We start from the raw sequence: 25,197 nt of genomic DNA on the forward strand, positions 1-25,197 counted from the left end.
TCCTCCTTCATCTCATGTACTAAACTGCGGAGCTGTGATCCCAGCAGGGCTGGCAATGGTGGGTCCAACCACTTGGAGCTGGAGTAAGAGGACGCAAGAAAGAGAAGCCAGCTCTCAGAGAGACACAGACTCGGTCCCGGCAGAGTTCTGTCACCCCTGTCCTTCCAGCCATTTAGTTACCCAAGGCAATGCATTCCCCTTTCTGCCTAAGTTACTTAAAGCTGGGTTTCTGTCCCCAGCAAAAAAAAAAAACTCTCACCCGTAGTACACTTCACTCCAGTCTCTCCCTCTCACTGTCACATGCCCCTTCCATTCCTTGCCAAGCATTCCTTGCTTCCTTATGAAGACGTATGCATGTTACTTAGGAATAAATCTTCTCATCAACAGCAGTCCAAAATTCTTTTAGAAGCACTAGGGTTTTCATGAATAAGTGAATTATGGAACCAACATTGTCTGATAATAGAGGGATTGGTAAATAAATTACAGCGTATCCACTTGATGTAATGTTATAAAGCCATTTCAAGTGTAAGTTATAACGTAAAGAAACAATTACGTATTTTATACACCTAGGTGTGTGTGTGTGGGTGGGTGTGTGTGTGTGTGTGTGTGTGTGTATCATCCGAATCCAATTTCTATTGAATGAATATTTTTATATGATACAGGGGGATGGAGGGGACAAACTAAACTGAAAAAAAAAAAAATGTTATCCAATAGTGAAGGATCTAAGAACTGGTTATGAAAACTGACCTCTATAGAAGGACCCTCTGGCCAGTCTTTTCTTTACCTCATCCACAGAGGCACACGACTCAGACCTCACACCGCTCACTCAACTTAAGTGTCATCTCCTCTAGAAGGTTTCCCTGACTACTCTGTCCCACAAGGATCTTTCGCACTGACTATGTAAGCTGCGTGAATTAGCTCCGGGTTTTACACTGCTTTGCATTTTGTCACGTGTAACATTTTCACCTCCCTTAAGGAAAAAATAAAACATTCAGGGCTCATGCCATGTATTTCCATCAGCATCTCAACTAGATACATCTGGTGTTCAGTAACACTGAATAAATATGAAACAGGTCTTTTAATAACATGCAATAAACTGGTAAATGCCAATACTGCTGGTGGCATCATAAACTGGGCCAGCCCTTTGGACAAATAATTTGGCAGCATGATTAACTAGTATAAAATATTTGTACCACCTGACCCAGTAATCTCACTCCTCAGAATCTATCCTTGGGATTTCAAGAAAAAAAAAAAAAAATGCCTTTATGCCCAAAGATGTTCACTGTGGCATTATTTAAACAGCCAAAATGTCCAAGAGAGCAGGAAATTATTAAGTAAATCGTGGGAAATCTATTCAATGAAGCGTATGCATCATTCAGCATGCCTGCTCTGGCGCCTGCACAACACGGGGAGATGGCCACGAGAGACAAAGTGATCAGAGAACACACAACAGTATTTAGCCTCTGATTGGACTGGGGCCCCACATGCACCAGGACTACAGGGTGATACTGAAAAACAGAGTTACTTTATGAGGGTGGTGGAATTATAGGCGACATTTTCTTATTTTCCTAAGTTTCCATGATTGCTCTCTTGATGTTCATTAAAATTTCTGTTAAAATAGACAAGCATTTACATTTCAATCCTCTTGTCAGTGCCAGCCTTAGGATTTCAAACTATGGTCCTGACGTCCCGTCCCTGCCAACAGCAGCCACCAGAGAACTAACCTCTGGTACCTACCTGCGGGCTCTCCTTCGAGCTCTCTACTCCAATGACTCTGCCTGCCCCAGGCTCCGGTGCAGGGAACTCGTTTAACCTGAGTGTCAACGATCAGTCAGACTCAGTCCCTATGCTACCCGACTGCACCGAGGCTGTGGATCTGGATGTGACCTCAGGATGCTGAATACTTACGTTTAAACATAACAGAAACTGTAGAAGATAAACTTTTTTGTCTACCAAGTTCAGAGAGAATTTCTTAAATACTAACATCCAGTGCTAAATAGAGTAGTCTTAAAAAAAGATCACTCTCACCTAGGGAAACGTGGTATAATCTTTCTGGAGAACAATTTGGGTGTATCTATAAAATAGTCTTTAAAATATTCATACTCTTTGACCCAGTAATTATACCTCTATCAGGAAATAATCAGCGGATAAACATTTAGGTACAAGGATGTTTGCTGCAGCATTTGTTATAAGGCAAATATATATATATAATGAACTAAACATCCTATAGTAAGGACTAGTTAAATAAACTGTAGCACATTCAAGTGATGAACCATTATGTTCACACACAAAAAAACATGTTTTTGAAGAACACTCATGACGGCCCCACACCAAAGGGAGAGCACTGAATTAAAAAAAAAAAAAGAAACAGAATACAAAAATGCATTTTCAGCTTGACACCAATGATGTGCACACGTGTGTGTGTGTGCGTGTGTGTGACAGAAAGAGAGACAGAGAGAGAATAAAAGGACCGGAACATCAAATAGCTAAGACTGGTCATTTCTAGGTGATGAGATGGTGAGTGAAATATTTTATATTCTTCCGGTTTTTCTAAGTTTTCGGCGATGAATATCTGTCTCCCTAAAACAGCCAAAGAGCCCCGGCCAGCCCAAGCGCCCTGCCCGCTGTCTCGAGGGCCGAGCGGCACTCACGTGGGTGATGCGGTCTCCCTTGCTCCTCTCTCGGTGGGCTGCCCCCAGCTCCTTCTCCAGTCTCTCCCTCTCCTGCTGCAGGTCGCTCAGCTCCCGGGTGACTCTCTTAATGCTCCTACGCAGTCTGTGGTTCTCTGTGCTCTTGGTGAGGTTTTCTGAGCGCAGCTCAGCCAAAAGGGCTGCCTTTTCTAACAGAGCAGCCTCGTAATCTTCAGACCCCTAGAAGAAGAGGAGGGGAAGGGGAGCTGGGCTGATTTTCACAGCTCAGTAAACAAACCAAGAAATCGGTGCTCCTTGTTCACCAGTTTTTTTTTTTTTTGGTCGGGGGGTGGGGGGGAGGTGGAGGGAGGTGGAGATTAACATAACATTCAGGACCCACAGCACAAATAATATGAAAGTTTTGAAATAACACAGGGTAGTGTTTATGTTATGACGGTGATGTTAAGGGGGAAAAGGCTACAATTATTGTGTAAAAGAAATTTTTTTTTTAAAGATGAGAAAGAAAAGCACAAAATGTTAATAGTAACCGTATTTAGTAGGGTGGGAATACAGATGATTTTTTTTCCTTTACTTCTCTGTATTTTCAAATGTTGTAAGGTTAGTGAGCATGTTATTTCTGTAACAGTTTAAAAAACAATTTAAGTTATTTTTAAAAGATAGAAAATAAAGAATTTTATTTGAAAATCAGAGATGGATTCAAGCACTGGCAATGTCCATCTCTGTTAGAGATGAACCCACAGTCATCTAGAGAAAAAGGAGTAGTCAGCCTGGTAATCGATAACCACCTCAAGAGGCTACAAGTTTAGCAGAGTCGGAGCTCTACACGTGTCAAGAACATGTTTATTTCATTAATACAGTTTATTAGAGAAAATATATATGTGATTATCGTGCATATGAAAAAATGTCATAACTCAACAATAATCAAAAAGAGCGAATTAAAACAGGCTTTCACTTAACAAGTGAGATTGTTTTAATGAGACTATCCAGTGCTGGCAAGCTTATTGGGAAATGGCACAATTAACATTCACGTTTCAAGAACTGACCAAGCATCTAGAAGCCAAGAAATATGCTGGCAGGAATGTACATTGATAGAACTCCCCGTGGACAGATTACGTACATCAAGTATATGTGTATTATATAAAGATGTTCACAATCATCCCAATAATTCCATTCCTAGGATTCAATCTCGGACAAGAATCCAAAATATAAGGGGGAAAAGCCTTATATACAAAGTCATTCATCAAAGAATTACTTAAAACAGTGAAAAATAAGAAACAACCTAAATGTGCAAGAATATGAAAACAAATAAAGTATGACAAAGCCACACAATAAAACCTTAACACTATATCTACAAAAAGTTGATAATATGTGAATATTTCTAAGTCACTATGTTACATTAAAAAAAAAAAAGAAATCCCTGGTGGCTCAGTGGTTAAGAATCCATCTGCCAATGCAGGGGACACGGGTTCGACCCCTGGTCCGGGAAGATACCACATGCCACAGAGCAACTAAACCCGTGCTCCACAACTACTGAGCCTGCGCTCTAGAGCCCACGAGCCACAACTACTGAAGCCCGAGCGCCTAGAGCCTGTGCTCCGCAACAAGAGAAGCCACAGCAATGAGAAGCCCGCCCACCGCAACGAAGTGTGTAGCCCCCGCTCGCCGCAACTAGAGAAAGCCCGCGCTCAGCAACGAAGACCCAACGTAGCCAAAAATAAATAAATTTAAAAAAAATCAAACTGTAAATGATCTAAAAAATAAAATCTATGCATAGGAGAAAGCCTAGAAGGAAAAACAACAAGGCGTTAATAGTGGTTGGGGGACTTCCTGATTTCCCTTTTTTCCCTTCTTGCCAGTCTTCTGAAAAAATTTTTGAAACATATATAATACTTATAACTCAGAAGAAAATTAACTTTTTAAAAAATCTGTCTTTTGAATTAGATTGAGGACAAGATTAAAAATTTTAAAGCAAGGGACACTCGAGCTGTCAAGGTCGCAGCTCAGACTGTGGAGTAAAGGGACTGGCCCCAGCTTCCGGGCCTTCCCAAGAAATCCATCTCTGCCTCTGTCGACAGTGAAGTCCTAGCTGTTCAGCAGAGGTGGGTACAACCACGGTCACTCCGGAGGCAGAGGGGTTCCGCTGTTCCCGGGCCCCTACAACCCAGCCATCTGGTCCCATGCTTCCCCAACTATTGTCTAGGACACAGCAACAGAGGCTGAGGGAGAAAGCCATTCAAATTCCAAAGTAGGTTTTATAGAAGCTTCTGTTTTAGTTTCCTTTAAAATTAAAATAAATAAAAAGAAATGGGAAACCTAGGTCACGGGCCCACCCAAAAAATGTATCTGGGGCAGTGCTTATTTAAATAAACTCAAAAAAGAGAAAAGAAGATAAACAATGATTTGGGAAAACGCTCACCTTGAACAATTTTCAGTTACCTTTTATTAAGCACTGATTATGCATGAGGGGCTAAACCAGGCACTTTTACACATATATATCTCAGTCTCTCATAGGACCCTACAAAGTACACATTATTATCCCTATTTAAGTAACTGAGGCCCAAAACTGTTAAATGACTAGCCTGTCATCAGACCATAAGTGATTAAATCCGGGATTCAAACGACTCCAGAGCCTGTGTTCTTCCCAGAGCACTATTCTGTCTTGCCCATTCCAGGGAAGATTCCAATTAACACCAATAAACTACAAAAAATTAAAACAAGCAGACTGAATTCAAGGGGAGAACACCAGTTAGGAGCTTGTTAAACAAAGGATAGCAATGGTTGATACTAAAATAATAGATATTATAAAGTGATCAAAGTTCTGTGGGATTATCATGTAAATAACTATAACAAAGCCTCTTTAAAAATCTAAGCTCGAAGAATTCAAATTCATACATTCGATTCACTTCATAAAAATACTTTCCATGTTAATTTTCCCTTAGATGGCCCTCTGGAAAACTTCTTTGGAGAATTTTTTTTACCTTTTCCTGCAAGACACCCTGACTTTCAGATTCTATAACACCAGTCAGGTGCTTATAAATCAGGTGGCAAATACTTGACCCAGTTAGACATGGTCAGAAACTAAAGCACCCCCCTACCCCCCCCCCAAAAAAAGAAACTAAAGCCCAAATAATATGAAACAAATTGTTCTTCCCCACAGTACAGAAACATGATGAGTTCAATAAAGAAAGAGTCAGAAGGCCCAGAGTTCAAAGACCAGTTCTAGCTGTGTGATTTGGGAGAAGTTAACTTCTCTGAAGTTCTGTTTCCTCATGCGTGAGAATGATCTCTATTTCACAGGGTTGTTGTGAAGATAAAATATGACACATAAAGTCCCGTTTCAGCAGGTGCAGGATAAATAAATCTAGGTTCCCTTTTCCATCACTTACTCCATTATCTTTCATTCCCAATCAAGAGATAATATGGAGAGTTTCCTCAAACTAAAAGCTATGTGTATAACACCATTAACCGAGAATCTGAAAATAGACCAAAGTAAAAACTACTATATTTTTATGCCAGAACTACATCACCCAACTTAAGGATGAGTTAACATTTACTGAGTTACCACCTGTGCCCAGATGCATGCTCTTATTTAATCCTTGTAAGGATTATGTGACATAAATGCGACTATCCAGATTTTACAATGCGCAAGCAGACTGGGAGAGTGCAAATATCTTGCCCAAGATGACACAAGTTAGTGACGCAGAGTTAGGATTCAAATTCATGTCCCACCCCAGGTTCTTCATAGTAAAAATAATACGATACATACATATAATAGGCTATATGCAGCTGTTTAAAAAGACTGTATAAAAAGCACAGAGATACACACAACACACACACACACACACACACACACACACACACACACACACACAAATGACTGCATGTCAAACTGCTGAAATCTGAGTAAGGTCAACAGACTGCACCAATATCCTGGTTGTGACATTGTCCTATGTCACATAAGATGCTAACTTTGGGAGAACTAGGTAAAGAGTATACATGCAGAAGTCTACTGCATGTGAATCTACAATTATCTCAAAATATATTTTGTTAAAGATTGGTTAGCTCTATATATATTGCCAGGGAAAGAATGTTAAATGAAAACAGAAGAGATTATATAACAAAATACATATTATAATGCTATTTAATTTTTCAAAGGTGATATATATATATGTACAAATATGCTTTGAAAAGGGTCAAGGTGCTAACAGTGAACATCTTTAGACGTGAGTTTACTGGTGACTTTTATCAACCTCTTTCTACCATTTTAAATATTTTATGAGTTTCCTGCCACGTGCAATTTTACTTTTATAAAGCCGAGCAGGGAGGGGAGGAGACATGACCGCTGCTTCCAATTTGAAAATACATTGTTTAAATGGCTTCCGAGGTAGCACAGGCAGGCCACACTGCAACCTTCACAGAGTCACACCTGTGATTAGAATCTACCTCTCTGCACTGTGGCAACTGCTCCAAGAGTCTGAATACCACTTGCTGCTGCTTCACTGTCACGCTTGATGCCACCCCTGTGAGCTTTAGCTCTTATACTCATGCTGCAATTAGTTCAAATCATGTGACATCCCAAAAAGGTCCCAAAATGTGAAAGACAATGCATTTTCAAATGTCTGTGCAATATTCAAATTATACATACCTCGCAATGAATTAGCTGATATAAGGGTCTGGTGTGTATTGACTCACACACATAATCAGAAAAATGGAAAGAGCAGAGACTTTGGAGCCGGACTTTGAGTTCAAGTACTGGCAACCTGTCAAACGGGTGAGCACTCTGCCTCTGTGGGTAAGCATTAAATGAGTGCGCTCCGAACAGCCAACGTGCCACGCAGAACCTGAGGAATTTCAACAGTGTCTGATCTCCATACTTTGCAAGATGAGAAACCCGGCCAACACTGTAAACTACAAGACCTCAAAGATCACTTTTAGACAAGGACTGAGGGTTATGAAATTAATCAATGGATGTAACAAGTCTGGGTAACACGTAAACGTATAAGACTCTTTTCTTTCCTTCAAGGCCCAACAACAAGTAAACTATCACAACACGTAAGGATGTCTGGTCTCTGCTTCTCAATTGCCAACATACACTTTTTTCCCTCAAGGAATGGGAAATACGGACGGTTTTGCTAAGAACTCAGCTTTTAAGGCTTGTTATTTTCTAAGCAAGGGAAAAAACCTCAGTGTAAAGTGTAATCTCAGCTCCATTTCATCAACCACTGTCAAAATGGTGGGAAGGCAAGTCTGAGAGTCCAAAGACAGATTTGTCTCTGCTTCTAGTGCGCCCGGACTTAAACCAAATTACTTCAATTACTCTTACTGTGAACCAAAGCTCTGAAAAGATAAGGCACGGGATATGAATCTGAGGAACCAAACAGTCTTAAATTAGATTTAACTCCTAACTTCTACTTTATCACCAAAAACAACACGGGAGGAAGAAGTGGGAGGGGGGAGCTTTAAGGCAGTATGGGCTTAATCCCATGATGGAGCATTACTGATTCATTAGTCATTAGTAACAGGTATACACTGTAGAGGGAAACTAGAAACACGGGCGGAAAATGTTAATTCAAAACACAGAACTAAAAGTAGCAAGAAAGAGGGAAGATCAAGGGGATGACCACCAGGAGCACTTGCTGCACAACGTTGGCGGGGGGGAAAAAAAAAGGCGGGTCAAATAACCAAAGCCTAGAACAGAAACCTGGCAGGGAGCAGGCAAGCCAGGTGAGGCAAGGTAGGGGGTGAAGGGAAAAGCACAGGCTTGGGAGTGAGACTGATTCTAGGGTCAAATCCTAGCACTTTCACTTACCGCTTCTGTGACCCTGAGCAAGCTACTTGAATCTCTGAACCTGGATTTCCTCAGCAGTAAACAAGGATATTAACAGCGCTTACTTCATGGCGCTGTTGTACAGATTTATTGAGCTAATCCACGGAGAACACCTGGCACAGGGCTTGACACATAGTACACGTTCAATAAATGCCAGCTTTTATTAGCAGCGATTACTACATTTAAACCCTGGTCCTGTCATTTGCAAAGCTGTGTGACCGTGAATAAGTTGTATATCCTCACTGAACTTCAAAAACCCCTCAAATACAAGGGGGGTGAAAATTACCTTCCCCACAGGGTGGTGAAGATTAAATGAGATAATCCACACATCTCGCACGGTCTACTCCTGGCACAGCCTAAGCTCAGCACTCCTAACTGTGGGCGTACTTGTCACCATCATCACTGTCATATTGAGGAAGGGGCTGGAGAAGCACCCAAAGCTGCAGAAGACGCTCCTTTAATTAGACTGAGTGAACTCTTCTGCTAAAGACCACTCAGAGGACTTCACTGGTGGCGCAGTGGTTAAGAATCCGCCTGCCGATTCAGGGGACACGGGTTCGAGCCCTGGTCCGGGAAGATCCCACATGCCTCGGAGCAACTAAGCCCGTGCGCCACAACTACTGAGCCTGCGCTCTAGAGTCCGCGAGCCACAACTACTGAAGCCCGCGCGCCTCGAGCCGGTGCTCCGCAACAAGAGAAGCCACCGCAACGAGAAGCCCGCGCACCACAACGAAGAGTAGCCCCCGCATGCCGCAACTAGAGAGAGCCTGCGCGCAGCAACGAAGACCCAACGCAGCCAAAAATTAATTAATTAATTAATTTAAAAAAAAAAAAAAAAAAAGACCACTCAGAGCTCCCTTGGTTCCTTTCAGCTGCAAAGCCCTGACCTCACCAGGAGTAAGGATCATGGAGAGAGCCACTTCAAACAAAGCCAACACTTACCTGGAATTTCTGGATCTGTGCTTTCTGGGGGGCTTCTCGGGCTTTAGCAAAGGCAGCATTGAGCTCTTCAATTTCAGAGTTAAGTTCTTCAATCTGGGTAAAAATAAGGAAGAGCAGCCAAGTATGCAACTGGGCTCTCCTCTCTGTGCTCAGCGCAAAAGCTTTTCCTGCTGAACTGGGGAGTGCTTATAACCGAGGGCTCTGTAGTCAGAAAAGTGGGATTTCTAGTTTGGCTGTCTACTAGCTGGATGACTTCAGGCCAGGCACTTCATCTCTTTGAGACTTAATTCCCTCAACTATAAAACGAGGATACGACCACTCACCCCACCACAGCACTGTTAGGCTTGAACAACGTTAATAGGCACGGGCGCTAAAGTACTGCCCGGCTCACACTACGAGTCACTATTATTGTCCACAGAGATGAGCCACCCAACCACCGAGCCTGGCTCTTCCCAGAACTCCTCACCCCCCAGTGACCTTCTCCACTGGCCCAGAGTCAGCCAGGAACTCCCCTGGCCACACCCTGGACTCTGCCAGCAGCCAGAACTGCCCTACCACTGGTGCCCTGCACAGCAGAGGGTCTCCGACGACCACTGGGCCCTGAACTCCCAACACACGAGACAAATCACACGGACCACGATTAGGAACCAAATCTCCGCTGCGGCTGACACCGGTGGTTACTCAAACTCCTACCTCCTCGGCTTCCTCAACCCCAGTTTCCTGGTTAGCGCCCCACTCCTGCAGCCATTCCTCCTGCCCCCTTTGTGCACTCCTCTCCCTATTCCTGAAACCTGCTGTCCCCTGCGGCCCGACGCTCAGCCTCCTTTCCCACCCCACGCTATCCTTGGATGAGTAGATCAACACTCAGAATTTTCACTCATCCCTGTATACGAGTGACTCCCAGATCTATACCTCCAGGCCTGGGCCTTCTCCAAGCTTTAGATTCGCGTACCTATCTGCCTCCTGGACTTCTCACCTGAACGGTCCGTGGGCTCCTCAAAGTCGGGACCTTCTAAACTGGCCCATCACCTCCAGTGACGCCCCCATCTCACCATGATCCTCCATTTTCTACGCTTTTAAGGGAGGTGGTGGCACCCCCATATCCCCAGTCATGCAGCCAGAAGTCACCCTTGACTGCTCCTTCTCTCAAGTCCTACATCTAATCATCAAATTTCCCCAAATTCACTTCTAATTTTTAATTATTTCTAATTGTATTTCTTGAATAAGCCCCACCCCTCCACTCCTACTTACTGTGACCGCTGCTCTAATTCAGCCTTTCTGAATTAGGGGGCTCTCACCTCAGCTACTGGCCTCCCTGCCTCCGTTCTCGCCCTTCTGCCATCCCCTTTCCCAGTACAGCCCCAGGCTGCTCTCGGATGCAAACGCGACCACACCCCTCCACTCGGAGCCTTCAGTGGCCTTGCTACCCTCTGAGTTCCACCACCTCCGCTGCCCCTTGCAACCTCTCCAGCTTCTTCTCTCGCCGCACTTCAGCTCTGCACTTGATGCTCTGAGAACCTCAAACTCTTTTGTTTCCACAAACACACAAGGGGCTCTTTCCTAACGTAAGGCTCTGACCAGCATTCTCCCCTCTGCGTGAAATGGCCTCCTGGCCTCCGCCTCCCTTCCCAGCTAACTCCTAGTCCTCCTTTAAGATTCAGCTCAGACACCTCCTCCTGGAAGCAGCACTCCCCGCTCCCCGCATCCACACCCTACCCTGGACTAGGCCCTCTTCCCTCTGCTTCCACAGCCCCCTGCACTTCCCTCAGTCACAACACCTTCACGCCGTCGTTTTTCCCCGCTAGACTGGCAAGCAGAGCTGTGTCTTCTTCTCCGTATCTGTGCCGAGGAGTTACTGAGACATAACTGATGGCTATACTCGTGACAGGAGAACCGCAAAGAACCATGGGCCACCACCTTGGATCCCAAAGGCAACAAGCCAGGTAGCAGAAGTCAAGGGCGACTTTTGGCTGACACGACTAGGGATACGGTGGTGCCACCAACGCAGACAAGAGCAGAGAAAATGGAGTAGGATGGTGAGATGGGGGCGGCGATGGAGGTGATGGGTCTGCTGAGAAAGTACTGGCTCTGAGGAGCCTGCAGATCACCCAGGTGAGATGTCGCAGTCATGGCCTTGCCTCCCAAAACTCCTTTATCTCAATTTTCTGTTGTCTCTCAGAAGATTAGACCTACACTGTCCAATATGGTGACAAAAGTCAGAGTTTAAAAATGTTAAATACCTCCTTGCTATTTCTGTTTTATTGATTACATGTTGACATGATAACATCTGGCATATATGTATTTTAAAGTTAATTTCACTTGTTTCTTTTTACTTCTTTTAATGTGGCTACTAGAAAATTTTAAATTATATACATAACTCACATTATAGTCATACTGGACAGCGCTGAATTAGACTCTACAAAAGAACTTCTAATTGACTACAGGACCCTTTCCCCACTTTCTATACTCATCTCAGCTCTCTTATAAACTTTTTACCTAAAGCTAAAAATTCAGGGTAAGACAGGCCTGTCACAGAAGCTAATAAAGAAAAGTCTCACTTCAGGTGTATCAGACATACCTCTTTCTCCTTCGACTTCAGTGCCATGGTTAGACCCTGAATGGCTTTATCCCTCTTTAAACTATTTTTCTTTTCCGTAGCAATTTCTCTTTCCTTCTCTCTCAGGTCCTTCTGAAGTGCCTAAATTAGATTAGAAAAAGATTCACTAAGTTGATGCATTCTAACCAAAATGCACTGTAAATGTATCTTTAAGAGCACACTCAAACGCAGTTATTCTATCATTCCTGTCAACCTGTGATTAATGTTTCCAAGTAGAGCTGAGAATCGTGGCATCAGCTCCAAGTTACTGTTCTACCGCTCGCGGCAACAGGGCTGGGTGTAGGAAGGGGATCAGATCAGTTAAGACGATGACAGCTATGCCCGTGGAAAGGACTCCAATGCCTTCTGGAATTTGAATACAGTCACAGCAGAGCTTTTGAAACCGTGCCAGGTTATTTAGGGGAAATAACAGATCATTAATTTCACTCCTTAATGCTACAAAAGTCAGCAGAGAATTTGGTTTGACGGAGACCGAATATATGCATTTATAGTCTGAGTTCATTTCTAAAGATATTCACCGCTGCCTCCCTCCCGGGCTGTTGTGAGAATCAAATGAGATAATGGACGTGAAAGCACTTTCTACGCTGGCAGGCGCTACACAAATGGCGGCCGCTGTGACTAGGGGACCCTGCAGCAGTGGCTTTGCGATTGGCCTGGCAGGTCTGAATCCTTGCTACACCTCTTCCAACTCTGCGACCCTGGGGACGGAACCTCACCTCTCTGAGCCCCGTGTGTTACACCTGCAAAATGGGAAAGCCTACTCCACAGAGTTATTGCAAAGGTTACGAAACCCTCTCAGACACACCTAAAGCTTGACTCAATGAGTGACAGCTACCGTCACACAGAATTATCTGTTGCACTCAGAAGAAAGCAAGAGGCAGGGATAAATCCTCAATACGTTTGTAAAAACTGTATCAACATACCTGGATCCTCTCTTCAAAGCGATTTCTCTCCTTCTCCTGCTCCATTTGTGCAGCCTAAGAAAAGGCATTCATTGGTGCCTGGAAGGGACCCACAATCCAGTAGCTTCCCCAGAACCGTTAGAATGAACACTGCATTTACTTTCTATTCCCCACCCCACTGCTGAGGAACTCATGAAAACAAGCATCCACTCCTGTCTCACCGGAAATCCACCCGAGTTAAGAAAATGTAAAGACAAGCAACCCGCACTGGCTGACCACCAGCCCCACGGAGCGTGAACCAAAGAGCTACGGGACGGTGCAAAAGCCACTAAAGCACAGCGCCCGGGGAGCGAGAACGGTCAGGAGGAGGAGCAGACGCGGGCTAATCACAGCCAAAAACTAACCGGTGAGGCTAGAGGGTTCGCTGCTGTGGTCGGGACGAAGGAGATCCTGCTCCACAAAGCGACTGAGACGTTCCATGAGCACTGAAACATCCCCTGGTGTTTAGGGACCACAGGCGGCAGCCACCCTGGGTCCAACCAGGACCGGAAGGCCACTACCAGGCCTGCCTGCACCTCCAGGCCTGCCCACCCGCTTCAAAACAGCTGGGCATGGAGGCGGCCTAGTGGGGGGCAGGGGTCCAGGGGGGGCTTTGGGGTCCCTACCAGCGACCCACCTCTTGGAGCCTGGGAAAATGTAACGACGCCTCTGAGCGCGTTTCTCTACCCGACGAGGGGACCGTGATCTCTGCCTTGCAAGGTGCCAGGGTTAATTGAGGTGCACGCTGACACCCTTCGAGTGCTGCCAGGCCCGATACAAGTTATTTCTCTTCCCCACTCCCTCTAAAGTTTCCGACTGAAGGTGGCCTCAAGTCTGACTCTAACCACAGAGACAAACCAAACCCAGTGGGTGCAAAGTTCCCAGGCATCGACAAAGTAACCCATAGGAAAACAGAGGCGCACAGGTGTGGACTATTTTTTTTGTTTTTTGTTTTTGTTTTTTTTGGCCGCGTGGCTGCATCGGGTCTTAGTTGCGGCACGCAGGCTCTTCGTTGCGGCACACGGGCTTCTCTCTAGTTGTGGCGTGCGGGTTCCAGAGCACATGGGCTCTATAGTTTGTGGCACGCGGGCTCTCTAGTTGAGGCGCGCAAGCTCAGTAGTTGCGGCGCGTGGGCTTATTTGCCCCGCGGCATGTGGGATCTTAGTTCCCTGCCCAGGGATCGAACCCGCGTCCCCTGCATTGGAAGGCAGATTCTTTACCACTGGACCACCAGGGAAGTCCCTGGACTGTTTTTTTTCAACCGACTCTACATGAACACGAGACTGGAAGGATAAAAAAAATGCCAGGGCCCCCGACAAAGGAGGTTTCTGGTAATTCCTCAGCAGACAACAGGGAGCTAATATTTTGAAGGCCACTGTGCGCGAACCCTGGGGACTGAATGTGCATCCATTTCCCACAGGGGGATCAGGTCTGCTAATTAAAGTCCCCCTCCAAGGGGCTTCCCTGGTGGCGTAGTGGTTGAGAGTCTGCCTGCCAATGCAGGGGACACGGGTTCGAGCCCTGGTCTGGGAAGATCCCACATGCCATGGAGCAACTGGGCCCGTGAGCCACAATTACTGAGCCTGCGCGTCTGGAGCCTGTGCTCCGCAACAAGAGAGGCCGCGATAGTGAGAGGCCCACGCACCGCAATGAAGAATGGCCCCCGCTTGCCGCAACTAGAGAAAGCCCTCGCACAGAAACGAAGACCCAACACAGCCATAAATAAATAAATTAAAAGAAAGTCTTAAATAAATAAATAAAGTCCCCCTCCATGTCCCGTCACCTCACCTCTGTCTCTCTTTCCTCGTCTCCCCTCACAGCAGCAGGAAGTCCTTGGAGCTCTCCAGATGACACGTTTTCATCTGGAGATGCCATCTGAGATTTCTCCTCTTTCAGGCACTGAATTAAAGCTTCTTTGCTCTTCAAAGACAGCTTCAACTCCTCAATCAGTCTGAAAGAGAACAAAATTTAAATATTAATTCTAAGCTGTTCTCTTAGCTCAGTGGAGCAGGAGGTAGGAAACAGGGCCGGACATCTTCAAAGTAGACGCGTCCAACGACCGAACATAAACGGAACCGCATTTTGCAGGTGGGAGATTTGGGGCCAGAATTCGCCTCCAGCCCGGCCCTGGTCAATCCATCCTCTGAGCTGCCAGACTACGGTCTGATCGAGTCACACTCCCGCTCAAAGACTTTCATTGGCCCCCACCATCGACAGCAGTGGATTACGAATTTGGGGGGCGGGGGGGTGGCAAGAAATCTCTCCCAAAGTAATCTGTCAGTGAGACTCAACAAACATGACCAGTAAAGCAGAACGGTTCCAGTGAGCGTGAAAACCAGGGAGCGTCTCGCCAAGGTTTCCCAGGTCAAAGTCTAAAACAGACTGGCTTCCAAAATAAAGGCCAAACTCCTCAGCAAGGCGATCACAACCCTGTCTTTTCGGGCCTAGGAGATCAGAGGTGCTGCTGACGGCGTCCGTCTCGCCTCTCACAGGAGACGGTCACCCTCTTCATGGGCTCTCAGAGCCTCCCTCCCAAGCCTCTCCAGAAGCCGGGCGGCCCTGCGCACACCACTCCCTCTACCCAGAATGCCCTTCACACCTCTGCTCCCACCTCCACCTGATACACACCCATTCATCCCGCCCCCGCCAGTGAGGCGTTACCTCCCCTCAAGACCCCAGAGGCCCCCTCAGGAAGAGCTGAGCACACCCTTCTCCAGGCCACCGAATTACCCCGACCACGGCCAAGTTATTTAACCTCTCTGAGCCTGCACTGCCCCGGCTATAAAGTGGCCATAACTTGCTTATGTGGAATGGAGATAAGCTATTTAAAATGCTGCACAACTCCAGGCACATAGCAGAACTCAACAAGTAACAGTGGCTATATGGCTATAATTACTTTTTTTTTAAACACTGAGCAATTAGCATTTTGTCAAAGGACCCTCAGAAGAGTCTCTCCAGCTAAGCCTAGAAGGCAACTCAGTAGGGTAGAAAGAGCAAAGGCTTGGAAGTCTGAGAGAGCTTCCCGAGCTCCCAAGGTGAAGGTGAGGAGTGAGCGAAAAGCAGTTAAAGCGCCTAGCAATGCGTATTTGAGCATCTGAAAATTTGCGTCCACCCAAAATTCCTACACTGAAATCCTAACCCCCAAAGGTGATAGGATTAGGAGGTGGGGCATTCGGGAGGAGATAAGATCATGAGGGTGGAACTCGCATGAATGACAGCACAAATGGAGCTCCAGAAAGATCCCTCACCCCTTCCGCCAGGTGGGGATACAATAAGAAGTCTGTGACCCGGGAGAGGGCCCTCGCCCAAGCATGCTGGCGCCCTGATCTCGGACTTCCGGCCTCCAGAACTGTAAGAAATAAGCTTCTATTGTTTGTAAGCTACCCAGTCTGTGGTATTTTGTTATGGCGCCCCAAAAGGACTAAAATAATTGGGTACAGAGGGAACCGGACAGCACCAGCGCGATACCCCCCAAAACTCGGAGGAGTAAGATTGTCCTCTAGGGGTTCAACTTGGAAATCATCACACAGTCAACTGGAGAGGTAAAAAGTCACCAAACTATGCACTTAAAATGGATGTGTCGTGCTGTGTGCAACTTAACACTTCGATAAAATTGATTTGCTTTAGTTACCTTAAAGCAAGTTCTAGACAGGGATGGAAATGAGCAGGGAAGGCCTGTGGGGACTGTAGCCAGCCCGGTGCACCCGCCTAAGGGAGCAGCCTCAGTCCAGCAAGACCCTGGCCCAGTCCTGCCACGCCTTACAGGTTTTCAAGAGAAGCTGGAAATCTAGACTTTCACGTGAAATTAGGTGTTTTTTTTTAACATCAGCAACGAATTCCATCTTTTCAAAGTACTGTTTGGGTCAAATAAAACATGTCTGTCGGCCATACTGACCTGCAGGGCTCCTCAAGGCTGACTGTCTTAGAGATACGGACTAGCTGTAAGGTCCAGTTGAAGGAAATCAAGAAGCTAAAGCATGTACCTTTGAAAAGGGTGGCGGGAGGCCAGGACACGGGCAGTGCCCGTCCTGGTGAGGGCCCTGCTCAGCGGCGGTCAGTTGCGTGGCAGATCAGGATCCAGCTCACCAGGGCGTGACCGAGGGCCCCTGCTCCATCCAATTCACTCACACCTCTGACCTCAAGTTAGCTTCCTGGGCAGGCCTGCCTTCTGGGAGGGAACACACTGATCCTAGGCCCAGGAGAGTTCCAGCACAGAGGGCCACACCCAAGCGAGCGGGCAGAAACCCAGAGCTGGCTGCCGCGAGTGTGGCGGAGGCACCTCTATCCCTGAGAGACGGGTGCCCCTGCAGGACTGACGCACCAGGCTTCGGTGCCTCCCCAGCCGGACCGGTAGGAGACCCCAGGAGCAGGCAGCCTTAGGGAGGCCCCGACCTGATCACCCACGTCCATGGAGACCCCACTGCCCGGACCACAGTCAGTACTCAGCAAGCATTAACCCTTCCCAAAACGGGCTCCCTCTTCCAAAACGATAAGCAGCCAAGCTTCTACAGCGTATGCTAACAGGGACCGAGGCTGCTCCAAACTGTGCCACGCGTCCCACCTTTGAGGGTGCCTCACCCCAAGCCCAGAGCTCTCCTCTCGTAAGCTCTCCCTGCCCCACACCCAAGCAGAGCTGATCACTCCCTGGCTTTTGTCACAGCCCAGACCCGGAACTTACCTCCAGCACCAATCGTGACTTTCTGTTTTTAACGCGCGTCCCCTCCCCCACATGGGAGCTCCCTATCAGGAAGGCAGTGTTCACCTCTGCGTTCCTGGCGCCCAGCCCGAGGCTAGGCTCAGCAGCTGGTGGAGGAAGGAAATCTGCGTCTCCTTTAATTCAGGCCTTACTCCATAGGCCCAGCATCTCCTGGACTCTCCTCTTGGATGCCTGCAATCCCTCAACCCAGTGTGTCCCAACTGAAAGCTCATCTTCCCACCTCCTCCACCCCAAAACATCTCCGCTTTCTCCCCTTTTCCCACAAACTCAGCAAACTGCCCTACCATCCCATGGTTGCTCGTGCTCAAGACCTGGGTCAGGGGGACCTCTGCGGCTTTTTCCCTCATCCACAGATCCAGCAGCCATCAAGCCCTTCAAGCCATCATGCCAACCCAACCTTCCCAGCCTCTCTGCCTGCTCTTCCCCAACCCGAGTTCTGTCACCTCGGTCCTCGTCACCATCACCTCTTATCTGGACTTCAGCACCATCCCCCCTGCCAATCCATCCTCCAGGGGGCAGCCGGAGGGATCTCTCTAAATTTAAACCTGATCCTGTCATCCCCACCCCACCCCCGCCCCATCCTTAGCTTTTCAGTGGCTCCTCACATGCCCTGAGGACAAAACCCAAACTCTACCAAAAGGTCCACAGGACCTGCCCCAGCTTCCCTCTCCCCAGCTCCTCCTACCCCACCGCCTTCCAGAACACGACACTCGGCCAGGCTGTACTCTTTCAGTTCCTTGATTGCGCTTTAGAACAATTTCTGTCGACTTCCAAACTAGCTTGGCTCTTCAGTGGATGGGCCAGAGGTTAGCCGGAAGTCTCACTTCTATTTAGTTAACTCAACCTTCCACTTAGTAACCACCAAAGCAAGGCAAGAGTATCAAAATGCAAGAACGGTAAAGAATAAAACCTCCACTCTCTCCTGACCAGTTTTGATTCAAAGTTTGGTTGCAAGACATAAAGGGCATTGAAGATTGCCAAAAAGCCGTATGGTCCACCCATTTCTCTGGACCAAATGGCACACGTTTTATTTCTGGACCATTGAAGAGCTCTGTACTTGGTCTACATTGTTTTGGTCCCTCGCACTGTACTAATCTGGGCCCTCAGCCTGCATTAAGAGATATGATGGAAAACGGGTCACAAAAAATTCACTAGTATTTTACTGTAGGGATGGAGTCACTTACTGTTCCCTTTGGGAAAATCTACAAGAGCAATGTCTCTCTGACAATGTCAAGTAAAACTGGGCTTCTCCTGAGTTACTAGCTTGTTTTGTCTTCGAGCAATGTGAATCTTATGTCCACCAAAATTGTTTTTCCCTTTTTCCTTCGGCTACCAGGAAGCTTATAGCCAAAACCTGAATGCTAAATTTAGTATCTGAGTAGAACTTTTCAGCATGAACTTCTGTCTACTAATTCTGTCTCTGTCCTCATATCACTACCCTATTCCTTTCCCTTTCACCCTGATTTTATCCCTAGTTTTCTCACTATGGGGAACAAGTAGAAAAAGAAGGGGAAAAGGGTAGGAAGGCAACAACTCTTTCTGTTTTTTTTGGATCATGCTGCCAGATAAATGGATGTCAGAGCATCAGAGGGGTAAGAGCCAGACCTGTCCTTCTCTTCCAGGACCAGAGCCATCTCCAGATCCCCCTCGTGCATCTTCTTCATCTCTGAAAGCTTGTTTTCCAAGCTTAACCGAAGAGCCTTCTCTGTTTCTGTTCCAGCAAAGGCCTTTTCCAGCTCTGCTTGGGCGGCTTTCACATCCTAGAGTTAAATTAAACACATTTGATGCAATTTTTCAATACAATTGGGAACACTTTGAAAGGAAATTGGATTAAAATATAAATATTTATGACTTTTTCTCCAGCACATTTCCCCTCCCTGAATTGTACTACACATGGGGAGAATCAGTAATAAATACATTCACCAGCCATTTTTCCCCTCTTGTATCCCGAAGAGTAATAGGCATTTCCAATGGAAAAGACTCTACAAGACCCGTATTTTGGGTTTTGAAAAATCCGATCGATATTTACAGTTTCAATGAGAACGAGGAGAAATGTGCCTCTCAATACCTAAACATACATAAATTCCTAGGAGTCACCATAATCTCCATGCAAATTCATCCCACACCCCACTGCCCCCTCACTATTTTTAAGGTAATGACTACACAACTCTAAAGTGCATTTTCTATATCTCCAAGGTGATTTAGGTGGTAAAAAACTCTTATGTTCTTCCTGGGAGCTCAGAGGAGCCAAAAAGGAAATTGCCTAAATCACGCAGGCAGCGTCTGTGTTAGGGAAAAAGGTCCTGGTGCTCAGGAAAGTGACCGAATAGTAGATGTGAGTCTCCAAGCCCTCATGCCACTGCCTCTGACTGCATCACGAAGATGAAAGGCAAATCGAACTGGATTCAAAACCCAGCTCTCCCACCACTTATCTGCTGGGTGACCTTGAGTAGTCCCTTAACCTCCCTGAGCCCGTTTCCCAACCTATAAGACAGGGATAACCGCTGTCTCAAAGAGTTGCTGGGAGACTCTGTCAAATGCCTGCTGCGTCACAGGAAGCTCAAAAAACGCTGGCTTCCTCTTCCCTGCCCTTCCCTCCAAGGTGCCTCGTCCACCACCGTCTCCCCAAGAGGGTGACAGCCTGTCAATATCAACGATAGCTGGGGAAAACCACTTCCCCATATTCTGAGACAAAAAACCAGCAAAAACTATTATTTACTGAGGGCCTACTGATGCCCGGCTTTGAGCAAGGAGCTTTATTTATACTATCTTTGATCCTCACTCAATCCTAGAAAGTTACATACTGACAGAGAGACTCGACCAGCCCAGAATGCAGGCTCTACAGCCAGACCACCTGGCACTTACTACCTGGGTGACCTTGCGCCAAGTGACTTGGCCACTCTGTGCCTGTGTTATCATGTTTTTGGTTTTGTTCTTAAAAAGGGATAGTGAAAGTATTTACCTCATTCGTTTACTGAAGGGATGAACTAAGTCAGTGTATGAAAAGGCTGAGAAGGGTGCCTCACACATGGTAAGCCCTCCATAAATCGTTAGTTCACTGCGGTTATTACAATTCCTATCGCAGGGCAGACACCACTGGCCTCATTTCACAGATGAAGCAGCAGAGGCGCGGAGAAGGCAAATGTCTTCTCCAAGGTGACAAGCTAGTGACAGAGCAGGGATTCAGCCCAGTACTGTCAGTCACGCCGCTACCCTAAAACCTGGGGAAGCACTTACCGGGAAAAATAAGATGACTGAACCAACAGATTAAGTCTCTTAAAAGTCTCAGAATTACATTTTAACTAAAGTTCAGAATTTGGGCTCAGAAGACCCTCCTTTTGGTTTCAGCTCTACTGCTTATGACCAAGACTAAGTCTCCCAGCTCTCTGAGCCTGTCTCCTCATCTGTAGTTTGGACCTAGGATCTACACACCCCCATGGGGCTGATGTGAACATGACAAATGGAAAAGACCATTATAAGCTGTAAAATACAGTACAAATGAATCTGCTCTTTGTATATAGAAGTGCTTTGTGGTGTCATTTCTCCTTTTATCTGCCAAGAAGAATCAGGGTTTTGGGTAGAGAAACAACAGACCTCAAAGATCAAGAATTTAAAGGAACTGGTATCACTCGATGACGAGCCTAATATGGAGGAAAGCTTTTCAGCATCTAGGAGATAAAGTTTTTTGGCCAAGGAGCGTCCTGACTCCCACCACAGGCTGAGAATGGGGGGAAAGAGGAGCTACACACAGCGGCTCCCCGAGAGGAAGCAGGCAGTGGGCACAGGTGGGATGGAGAGATGGAGGCTGGGCTCTGGGGACAGGGGCTGTGTGGCCACGCATGGCCTACGAGTCAGGAAACCTGGCTCCAGGCTTAGCTGTGTTAGGCGGGTCGCCTCCCCTCTCCAGGCCTCAGGCCTCAGCTCCCTCTTCTGTAAAGTAAAGGAACTAAACTAGATAAAAAGAAGGGTGGTGTTGCAGTCAGGACACAGGCTGTAAAATCAGCTGTTGTAATTTAAATCCAGGACTAAACGTGGACTATTTAGTATTTCTCTCTGTACTTCCATGTCCTCATCTAGAGGATGGAGACAATAAAGGCCAGCGTGCAGGGTGTAAGGGTATAAATTCCATACGCAAAGTGCCTGGAACGGGGCTGGAGCCCAAGAGGTGCTCAGCAAGCGGGGGGGGCTCTTGTCTCTGCTGAAACCCTGACAGTTTATGAAAAGAGGAACAAAATTCTGCCCACTCGGTTATGAACCCGCTGTAAGAAACACGTTCTCCTCAGGGCTTCCAGACTTGCCTCTTCTTTTTTTTTTTTTTTGGCCACACTGCGCAACATGCAGGATCTGGTTCCCCGACCAGGGATCAAACCCACGCCCCCTGCAGCGGAAGCGCAGAGTGTTAAGCACTGGACGGCCAGGGCAGCCCCGGACTTGCCTCTTCTAAGAGGAGCATCCTCCTGGTTAGGAGCTCTTCGACCTGCCGCACCTTCTTCTGAGCCTCTTGCTTCACCCGTTGCATTTCAGAGCCGCCCCCTTCGGCGAGGCTCTCCACTGCTTTCCTGCGAAAAGAGGCAAAGGCGTAAAATGCACACGAGTGACAGTCAGATGGTGATTCCAACCGCTCCTCCAAAGAGACAAAGAATATTTGTTGGTCACTTCTCCCACAGATCTGTGCTGAGCCTTTTTTTTTTTTTGATTAAGATTTGTAATTCAAAAGCACAGATAATGCAATATATAAGTGTATCAAGCCAACCGTGCAGTATACCTTGAACTTACACAATGTTATATGCCAATTATATCTCAATTAAAACACATACATAGGGGCTTCCCTGGTGGCGCAGTGGTTAAGAATCCGCCTGCCAACGCAGGGGACACGGGTTCGAGCCCTGGTCTGGGAAGATCCCACATGCTGCGGAGCAGCTAAGCCCGTGCACCACAACTACTGAACCTGCGCTCTAGAGCCCACGAGCCACAACTTCTGAGCCCGCGAGCCACAACTTCTAAGCCCGCGTGCCACAACGACTGAAGCCCGTGCGCCTAGAGCTCGTGCTCCACAACAAGATGAAGCCACCACAAAGAGAAGCCTGTGCACCACAACAAAGATCCAAGGCAGCCAAAAATAAATTAAATAAATAAATAAGTTTTTTAAAAAAATAAATAAATAAAACACATATATATGATATATACATATAGTTTGCATACTATCCAGTGATTTCCTTAGGGTCAACTCCTAGAAAGAGAATTACTAGGTTAAAGGATAAGCTCGTTTTTAAGACACTCGACAGCTATTGCCAAATTCCCCACCACGAAACTTCCGATAAAGTACACCTCCACCGGTGGCAGGAAAGGCAGAGAGCTGGTGTGACAAACCAGTGTGCAAGGAGCAGGAGACAACGAAAATAAACCTGAGGGTAAAGGTCTTCTGCCACTGGAGGGGGAAGCGTCTCAAACACAGCACGACCACTCTGCGAGCACGAGCGGCAACTGAGGGCCTGAGGAGAGGAGGTCACCCGCTCTCCACGTTCCTCCACCACCTCTAACATAAAAGGCAGACTTCACATCGCCGGGCATCGTGGAACATTCTCTCTGCTTGACCAGCATGGTGGGGCTGGCCCACCAACACTAGACACAGCGCTACGACCACAGACGCCTTTCATTTTGGTTCTCGAAAAACAGTGTCGGATGTGAATTTGTGAGACACAGACTCAGAGCAGTTCTCATCAGATTTCTAAAATGACTGCGGGTTTCCAGAAGGCAGAATAATGAAGGAAATGGCTCCACCTAAAGCTAGTTTTTCAGAAAAACTGCAAAAGGATAAATCTATTCACCACCAGCCTCCCATGCCCTACTTTAAGGGTATATAACATTCTTCCAACCAGGGGCCACGTGATCAGACACTCACACATGTACAGGCCATGTGAATTTCTGACTGAGAACAATGGAAAGTCAAGAGGGCCATACTTGCTGTCTCGAACATGAGTCGCCTGCAAATAAAGACTTTATTCATATCTTGTTTCCTTTCACCAATAAGCCTTCAGAAGGCCCCAGTGTCATGATATCATTTTAATGGAATTCAATGTGAACAATTGGAAAGAAAGAACAGGGGCTCTGAGGCTGAACAGATCTGCTTCCAAATTTTGACTCTATTATGTCCTCAGTGTGACTCTGGGTAAATTACCTCTTACACCTCAGTTTCCTCATTTGAAAAATGAGATGATTACCTCTCAGAATTCATGTGCTAACACATGTGGTGGTGGCCGTAGCGCGGTGCCCTTCCTCTCTGATCTGAGTGCTGCCTGCTAGCCTGTTGTCCCCGAGGCCACCGCAGCACTGGCCCCTGCTGCGCTGCCGTAAGAGGCCTCATTCCACCCCCTCTGCTGGCATCTGAGCTGAGAATGGATCCTCTCTGGCCAGAACTAAGACCACATGGCCACCTCCTGATTACTGCTATGAAACGTCCTCAGAAATGAGCCGCCACTCCCTCAGCTCATTTCCTGATCAGTGCTGTCTGGAATTCACAGTGATGCACAATCACTTCCACCACTCCTCAAGAGGCATTATACACGGCTGGAAGATTTCTGTACTAGAAGCTTCTCCCTCCTGAGCCTTGGACACAGGATTTTTCCAGTCCCAAGCTTCCACTAACCACCAGAAATGTTTTAGCCCTTGGGCTTTATAGAGACTTCTCTAGAAAATGGCCCGCTCGACTACCTCCCCCTCCCCCCGCCTCCACCACCCAGCAAGTGCAGATACACCGGCTCCCTCCTATCAGCCCAGATCAAACATTTCTTTTTTGCAGTCTGAATCATATACATTGTCAAGGGGCTGACTACAATTTTTAACAAGTACTGGTATTATTCAGTTTGGCTGCACTTTAGTTATACCAATAAAATATATTCCCAATAACAAATGTTCCAACTCTTCATTTATCATCTTTGTATCTCTGTAGCAATAAAATTTATACTCAGCAGTATGGCGCAATTTTCCCCTACTAATGGAATTATTGTTTTTGTTTGTGTTTTAAAGCCACAGAGACAAAATTTACTCCCGACAATATGTCTGCTTCTGTTTTTAATGTCCCCTTATTGTAAGTGAGAAATATAATAATAGAAAGCCAGCAAACTATACATTTACTCCAGAGCAAGGCAGAGCGAGCTCCAGACCAGGCCGGTCCGAGTTCTGTTACCAACCTGGGCAAGACTTCCTACTCCTCTGAGCCTCAGTTTTCTTTTCACTCAAATGGGAACACTGGCTGCCTCAAATAGCTGTCGTAAAATCAACTGCGATAAAGCACGTCAAGTGCCAGGCACAGGGTTTGGGGCAAAGCAGGATCTCAGTAAACATTCGTTCTCTCCTTCTACCCTTTCTCTCTTTATAGAATCTGGGGCAACAGATGAGATAGACAGCAAGACCTAAGGAGAGGAAAGGTTTACAGAAACTGGTCTAATCCAGCTTTCCACCCAATACAAGACAGAACTTTCTATAAACACCACCCTCGCTAC

At 46.7% G+C, this 25,197-nt stretch overlaps 1 protein-coding gene across 2 annotated transcripts in view; it reads right to left on the reverse strand.

Annotated features, from left to right (window-relative positions):
- CDK5RAP2 (CDK5 regulatory subunit associated protein 2) overlaps positions 1-25,197 on the reverse strand; it is a 182,159-nt gene that overhangs the window by 117,034 nt on the left and 39,928 nt on the right. Inside the window, exons 6-12 of one of the 2 annotated variants that reach the window (XM_059925477.1) lie at positions 22,131-22,254; positions 19,301-19,455; positions 14,767-14,929; positions 12,961-13,014; positions 11,999-12,118; positions 9,421-9,513; positions 2,652-2,870 (exon numbers count right to left, since the gene is read on the reverse strand). In XM_059925477.1, the coding sequence (XP_059781460.1) occupies positions 2,652-2,870; positions 9,421-9,513; positions 11,999-12,118; positions 12,961-13,014; positions 14,767-14,929; positions 19,301-19,455; positions 22,131-22,254 (928 nt within the window). The remainder of the gene's footprint in view (positions 1-2,651; positions 2,871-9,420; positions 9,514-11,998; positions 12,119-12,960; positions 13,015-14,766; positions 14,930-19,300; positions 19,456-22,130; positions 22,255-25,197) is intronic. The other variant, XM_059925478.1, reaches the window with a different exon arrangement.

This window comes from Balaenoptera ricei, chromosome 6, assembly GCF_028023285.1.
Source record: "Balaenoptera ricei isolate mBalRic1 chromosome 6, mBalRic1.hap2, whole genome shotgun sequence".
Lineage (NCBI taxonomy): Eukaryota > Metazoa > Chordata > Mammalia > Artiodactyla > Balaenopteridae > Balaenoptera > Balaenoptera ricei.